An 8,185-nucleotide genomic window follows, 5' to 3' on the forward strand; every position below is an offset into this window, starting at 1 on the left:
GTTTCTGTGAATGATAACAGTGGATTACCAAAATTGATAGGTCAATGAAGTAATTTTTCATGAAAGCCACATGGAATTACATATTTCTGTAACAATGGACATGTCAGTTTATTGATAAAATTGCTGATAGTTACACAAAAGCTCAAATTTAACTTGAAAAGCACCTTAGTGTTGTATGTACGTACAATCCAATTTTGCTTCTGACTGTGTGAGGCAAGATTGTACGTTTCTCCCTGCTTATGTCTTATTTTTATGCCATTGCAGGAATCAAAGCGAGCCTTCTTCTACTCCATCGTAACAGAAGGAGGTGACAAGGAGAAGCTGGAAGCCTTTGTAAACTTCTGTGAAGATGCTATCTTTGAGATGCAGCATGCCAGCGCCTTGATGGCTGTGGATGAAGGCAGCGGAATGGGTCACGCTAGGGAATCTTCCTACCATTATGTGTCTGAGGAAGATGAAGAAAAGTAAGTTAAAGTCGGTCTTGATAAATCAAAACAAATGTAATTATAATGCTTATATTGTACTTGAATTGTGTTGGAAAATATACCATGTGTCAGCGAAGGATTGATACTTTCGGGGAACAAGTACAAGAACTACAAAATATGTAACTGGTATCTGCAGAGAATCGCACTGTCAAGAGATTAAAAATCGCTGGTGTATCTTCATACATGTATATATTCACCATCAGGTTCCATTACTTTCACAAGATGTTTCACAAGGATCAACCACTACTACTTGATATTCATGATTTAAGTTCAGAATTACTCAGCTCTAGAAACACTTGACAGTAACATAATAGAAAGAGTATAGGATGATCTCTGTAGATTACAGACAGAGCATTTCTCAGACTGCAAATGGTGCTTGCTCACATTGACCATCTTAAGGATATGTAAGACTTACAGAGTTTGTCTTTCAAATGGCGTAGAAACTCCATATGTGTACTACTTATCTTCGTATAACAAAATAGAAGCGTGTTAGTAATATGCAGACATTCACTAAAATACTTTTAAAAGCTTGTTCCATGTTTTGTTAACATCTGCTAGTCCCTGAAGATACAAACAGTGTGTTTGTTAAAAATTAGATAAAAGTGTCTTAGTGTTGTATGAAGATACAATAAATAACTAAAATGATCTAATAACTTTTTCACTTTCAAAGGATTAATGTATTATTTCTTCATTCTCTTTGTTTAGTTGATTCATTCTGAAACAAATATAAATGTTATCACGTCTGTATTGGACTAACTGTAACTGTTGTAATTGTAACTGTCCCCGGCCGGTTCAAATCCGGGAACTTTTCTAATGGTGGAAGCGGCCCCGGCGCCTACCCAGCGTCGAATAACATGGGTACCTGGGGGAAACCCTGGGGGGTAAAGGCGGTCAGGGGCGTGATGCTGATCACATCACCCCCACTCACGACCGGATCAAGAAAGTGTGGGGCGTTACCCCCACACCCCCTATACGCCTTCATGGCGTGGTGCTATGCACAGGGGAACACTTTACCTTTACCTTTTTTTTATCACGTCTGTATTAATTTAAGTAGCATAGTTTCATTTGATTGCTCAGCTTGAAACAAGAACCATGAGATAGTAACAAGTTTCCATTGATTTGTTTATGTTTTGAGATCAAAATAGAAAGCCAGCAAAATCATGAAAACTCTTGTAACAATGTCAGCTAATTGAATTGTCTTATTCTTTTCTCAGATCTGCAGACCCAATAAGGAGAGGTATACAGAATGTTAAAGATAACATTGCATTAATTTTGTCCATGCTGTCTCCATCTTACATTAAGCAAAAAATTGGTGAAATGCAAGAGATGTCCTTTGTGGAATTGCTGCTTGGTTTCTTCAAGCTGTGGTTCTATGCTGTCTACTACTCAGGCTTCGGTGTGTCTGTCATTCTACGGTAAGTGATCAGCTTCTTTCAATTAAGAATGCTGTACTAACATTTAAATAACATCCTTGTTTTATTTTAGAAAACTAAATAATGCCTTTATTAAAAAGAAAAAAAAACCTTATTCTAAAAACACTAAAATTGCTTACTTACCATTAGCGAGTAGTCCAATTTTAGTGTTTTTAGAAAGTTTTTTCGTTTTAATAAAGACATTATTTAGTTTATCTCAAGTGAGTAATACGCACTCGTGCTATTATGTGTTTTATTTTAGTAAGAAGAGTATATTAGTGCATGGAAAAATATAGTAGAGGAAAGAACACTTTCCAAGGACATAAGTTATGATTCATGGACTACTATGATATTTTATGTTCTTTGCATTGCATGTTGAAATGGTTTATGATAGAGATGTTACCAAGCTAACTTATGATGAACGACTGTTGACTCAAATTTGAATACCAATGTCGGTATCAAAATAGATAAATATATGCCTCACCTGAAGATGAGAGAAGAGGTGTTAGAATAAGTATAGTTAAAAGCACTAGACAATGGATAATGTGAAATTAACAGTGCATGCTAATGTTCACTAACTTTGAGAGAATTATTGTATAGTATGGTGGTACTGTGCATTCTCAATAACTTTATATTTTTATTAATAAAACCAGTTTTTAGCATTTTTTAAATTGTTCTTTCTTCATCAACGTTCTACTTTCCATCCATATTCTTTGAGCAATAATTCCAATAGCTAAAAATGTTATTTGTAAAACAAAATCCCCCAAGTTTGCTTCTCTGTAACAAATGTATTTAGCAGACACATCTCGGCTCTACTTGGAGAAGAAGTGTGCATAAAACTTTGTAGAATAATGTAATATGTGCTTGTTTGTATTACTTTTCAGTCAAATGGTAAATGCTGTGATGAAACTGATGAGGGGAGCCCACACGGAAGAAGTTGTAGAAGAGCCGAAAGAAGAAGAGAAGATCGGTCCATTACGATCATTACCCGCGTTACCACCTGCGGAAGATACGCCACCGCCTACGCAGCTTCAAGCATTTGGGTTGGACATCACCAAAGAGGAAGATGGGCAGTATGTTGCATTGACATTGTTTTGAACATAATAATTCTATTCTTATACTTCTTATTTTAATTTATAACTAACTAACTAACTAACTCCCTAGCCTTCTTAAACCCGAAGGTTCATGGCTGCAGCAACACAGGCCTTCCATCTTTCCCTATCTTGAGCAAGTTCTATATACTCTTTTCCATCCCTACCGATTTCTCTTAGGTCCATCTCAATGTTGTCCCTCCATCTTCGTCTTGGTCTTCCTACAGGTCTCTTACCATCAGGTTTCCCAACAAGAATCCTGTAAACTCCTCTTTCCTCTCCCATTCGTGCCACATGGCCTGCCCACCTAAGTCTTCTTGATTTAATTATTCTAATAATAACTTATTTTAATTTATATAAATTATAAATGCACTAATATGGAATTTTTATCAATACTTGTAATTAAGAGTGTAGTAATCCAATATGAAATGACGAAAGTTTGTGAAGAATCTGAAATCAACATATGTGAAGTGATTAATCTATTGTGTGTTGCTTTACAACCAGATTCTGTTTGAAGCTAACTTCTAAGTCAGTTTATATTTCATATTTATGATCACAAAAGAATTTGCATGGAGAACATTCATAACTATTGGTATAGATATTGAATCAATAACATAATTGGTAATTTAGAGGTTACCCATTGATTAATTAACCCATCTGAATATAAATGATTTATCTTCTCTTACATGAAATGTAAAAATGTCCACCACAGTGAAATTTATTATAACAGATATAAAAATATACTCTTTGCCTTGAATAAACTAAAGCATTATGACATCAAATCATATGCCTGTATTAAATCAGAACTTATTTTTCTCTTTTGTAATGGAAAGATGAATGAAGTGAAGCCTGAAACTGCAAACATTGAAAAATAGCACTTAGTGTTGCAATTTGCAGAATTGATCTTTGTAAAGGTTGCAGACTGTAAGACCTGTAGATGATTAGAAGTGACCAAATTGCATCACTTACAAACAAAGATAGATGGAGAACTACTTCAAAAGACTAAAGTACTCCATTATTGTGTTTCACAACTACCAACAATAACATAACAAACTGGAAAATGTTCTTCTGTAGTATAGTATTTAATGTTATCATATTGCGATTGCAGGTTCATGTGTTCGATTCAAAATGAGAGCCACATTTTGGTAGTTTGGATTCTCACTTAAATCTGTGTATCCAGTCCTTATTATCCTATCTATGCATAAACTTTTATGAATTGGAAATAGAGGACAGTTAAATCACAAAGAAACATCGGTGACTTTCATTACACTGAATCTAGAATCCTCCACCAACACAAAGGGGACATGCATTTAACAAAATTTTCAGTTTGCTGTGAAGTAGTTATTGGAAAGACATTCAGTATAACAGCTTATGAAATTTTTATTTAGGTATCACCTGGCACCTCACGAGAGTGCTCCTCCTTCGCCCCAGTCCAGCATGGAGGAAGGGGGAGAAACAACACCAGAAGAAGGGGGAGAAGAAGGTAGGCTTGCTGAAGGAGAAGAGGGTGCCCTTTCATTGGTTGATCTCTTGGGGTAAGTACCTTTTATTGCAAGTTACGCACACAAAAGTTCACATTATGTATACTTTATTTGACGATTCTATGCTGGCATCAGCCTAACATTCCCTTAATTGTAAAATGAATAAAATATTGTTAAATACTTGATTTGTCAATTGTTATAGACAGCAGGAGATTAAGACTAGGCTGTGGAATCTGTTTATTATTACAAATGGTACAATGAGAATTTATTTTGATAATTTTTCTGTCTTTAAATATAGGATACCAACTATGATTTAATGCAGGTGTCATGAGTACTTACTATGTCAAATTAGGTGTTATATATAATAGAGCAACATTTACACAGTGTTGCCTAGTGCAAGAAAAAAATTAAACAAACCATTGTCATCCTTGGTCTTTCCAAAAAAAATATTGATACTGTTTTATATCATGTATATTACATTGCTGTAAACCTCTGAACAGTCCAGTTGTGAGCAGATGCAATGTGGCAACAGTGCAGAGTCCAGCAGCCACCTCAATTCATGCCCCAAGGTGTCGAAATCATGCTGTTGTAACTTAGTCATATTGTGGAAATTGTATTGGTGATGAGTGGAAGAAATGTGGTAGATAGAAATAAGTTGTTTTATTTCCCATGATTTTATCTTTCCAACAAACTTCCTTTGAAATTGAAATTCGTGTCTGGAGACACCAATGCCATCTGTTGAGGAGAGTTTCGACTTTAGCAGTAGTAGTTTACACCTTGATTGTAAGTCATGTTTTGAAAAGAGCTATAATTTGTCTTTCTTGAATAAGTATATTGATGAATAAGTATATTGATGGATGGATATCATGTGCTACTTGTAGTGGTGAGCAGGCACGTAAGGCAGCGGCATCAGCAGCAGAAGCAGCAGCACAACAGCAGGTAGCAATGGCAGCAGTGGAAGCAGAAGCAAACAAGCAGGAAGCAAGTCCTGAGGCATCTCCTGTGTCTCAGGTAATGAAACCACTTCCACTTCGTTAAGGCCTTTATGTAGAAAGAGATATGAACAGTTTTCTCTCCATTTCATAACTGAAGTAGAGGGACTTATCTCACCATTTATTGGCTTATAAATAATAACAACACTAGCCTGTAAACGAAAACTTTTTTTCTGCGGTATGAACCTCAACAGACGACTTTTACTAATTGTGATATGCTCATTTCGAAAATGTATTCAGTTTCGTTGTATCCCGTCTGCCAGGGTGCGAAATCACTGCAGATTGGTGGGGGGGGGGGAAGGATATATATATATACCATTAATCATGTGTCAATTAGTCAATAATCAAATTATATTATAAAATATACAATATATTATATCGACTGTCCATTTAAAATTCGATTGCAAATTGATTTTAATGTAATACTAATGCTATGAACATGAACAATGATTTGCGTGCCTAAGGGGAAGGGGCAAAAATTAAAATTCACAGCTAATTGCCATTACGTGTATATACTTTGCGGAAGCTGACGAAAGGCAATGAGAAATGGAGAAGAAATAACAAATCGGACTAATTTATAAGTTCTGGGGATTGCTGGGTTCAGTGTCCTTAGAGATGAGGATCTTTGTTGTCTGTTCTATGTGTGTGTTTTCAAAATTATTCCAGTGAAGTATATTCGACTCTGAAACTAATTGTTTGTTTGTTGTTAGAACAAAACCCTTCCCTCCCGAAAAAGTTTGGTGGGAAGGAAATTTCAGGACAAGATTGTTGCTGGGGGGAATTTCCCCTGTCCCCCCGGGATTTCGCACCCTGCCGTCAGCGTATTTCACAATATGTTATTTCATTATTATATCAATTTATCGATAACAGCAACATTTAGAAATAGCGTAGAAATTGCAAATACAAGATAAATACAATGAATTATAATAATATAGTAACTGTAGTATGCAAAAATAAAATCTAATTACATTTATTATGTAATATATGTGTCTAAATACATAAAATAAATTATATATTCTACGTTAAATGCAAGGAATAACCAACCTCATATTACAACCAAGCACTTTGAACTTGTCCAACATTTCTCATAATGTCTGTACAGTGAGTCCTTCACATTACCAAGAAATTTCCTCACAACTTCTTCAAATGGTTCTCGTGAATCTTCTTGAATTTTGCTCCTCTTGTTGAAATCATCATCAATCATCAGCTTACGAATTGCAGTCCATCAAATACACCTTCTCTGACTTTAGCTTGTGATAATGAAGGAAATTTCATGCATAAGTATTGAAAACATGGGCTACTTTTGTCTAGTGCCTTTACATACTGTTTCATAATTCCAAGTTTTATGTGTAATGGGGGAAGGAGAATTATATGACTATCTACAAGACTTGCTTTGTAACATTTCGGGATTCTGGTTTCAGTTCCTCTCTTCCAGGCCAATATACAGTATTCCAATGTTTGTCTCTGGCCCTGCTATCTCACTCACACTTAAAACAGGGAAATTTCGTGAATTCTCCCGGTTGTCCCAGTAATAAGCCAATGACTTTAAGGTCACTGCATATTTGCCACTAATGCTCCTGGTACTTTATTTTGTTCAGAACTAATTTCAATGTTTCATATGACTCGGCTAGGTATGTAGAATGTGCAAGAGGAGTGGATACTAATTTATTGCCACTGTGTAGCGAAAAGGCTTTAGGCTTAATTCACAGGAGTCTAGGAAAAGATGCTAGGAACTGGGATCCTATGCTTTCTCTCCTAACTGTTGCACAAGATTAGGGATATCTGTACAAAATACCAGTTGACCTTGTGTGTAGTATTTCCGAAAATGTTTTGTCACGATTTCTATTCCAAGAACATGTAACCCCAGGAGGCAAAGATTCTTTTCATGTAGTCTTGATCCAAGTCATTCACTCTTTTCTTTCGTGAATCCAAGGTTGCATACCAAATCATTCAACTCAGGTTGGGTAAATAGTTTCGGTGAAGTGTCTAACTCTTCTGTTTCGGGATACATTTCATCACTGCTTGAATTTGAGGAACTGCTTTCAAATTCATTGTCACTTAAGTTTTCTTGTGGATATTTAATTCCTTTCTTTTTTGTTGTAACCAGTAACTTGAGACAAACCAAAATAAGTCATCATGATGATTTTTTTTCTATTTGCCTTCCACCATAGGTATTGCGAAAGGCATTGCCTTTCATTTTCCTTCATACCAATAACATAGTCCCTCGACACAAGTGTTACATGCACTATGTGGAGCAAAACATTTATCCCGATAACCTACCTTCACTCTGAAATACAAAAAATACAGTTTATTCACGAAAGACTCTTATTTTCCGTACCTTCCCATTGAACATATAACACCCACAAATGTTTCAACACTGCCATTGTTCATCATGTCTAATGTATTTCTCATTTCATTTTTGTTTCATTCAAGATCTTTGTTCATATTCAGCATAATGTGGAGACATGTAGTTGTATTACTATGCTATAGCTATATATAGGAAAAACTTGCATTGTTCAACAACTGGACGTGATACACAAAAACTGTTGTTATTTTTGGATTTAGGTCATTGATGTCTATTTGAACCACCTATTTTCATTTTTACCGCAGAACCATTGCAGGCTACCGTTATTTCCATTTTCATACTTACATAGTATCCAGTGTGGTATTTAAGAAATTTCCAGTGGGGGTGAAATTCTATTGACTGTCTAGAGACAGCATGAG

The 8,185-nt window shown here is 35.6% G+C and overlaps 1 protein-coding gene across 1 annotated transcript in view; it reads left to right on the forward strand.

Annotated features, from left to right (window-relative positions):
* Window positions 1-5,507, forward strand: part of RyR (Ryanodine receptor) — a 283,432-nt gene extending 277,925 nt beyond the window's left edge. Inside the window, exons 90-94 of the mRNA XM_083112077.1 lie at window positions 265-464; window positions 1,700-1,900; window positions 2,782-2,970; window positions 4,377-4,523; window positions 5,351-5,507. Coding sequence (XP_082968203.1) covers window positions 265-464; window positions 1,700-1,900; window positions 2,782-2,970; window positions 4,377-4,523; window positions 5,351-5,507 — 894 coding nt within the window. The remainder of the gene's footprint in view (window positions 1-264; window positions 465-1,699; window positions 1,901-2,781; window positions 2,971-4,376; window positions 4,524-5,350) is intronic.
* Window positions 5,508-8,185: the final 2,678 nt, after the last annotated feature.

The sequence above is a fragment of the Lepisma saccharinum genome, chromosome 25 (genome assembly GCF_977018435.1).
Source record: "Lepisma saccharinum chromosome 25, izLepSacc3.1, whole genome shotgun sequence".
Classification (NCBI taxonomy): Eukaryota; Metazoa; Arthropoda; class Insecta; order Zygentoma; family Lepismatidae; genus Lepisma; species Lepisma saccharinum.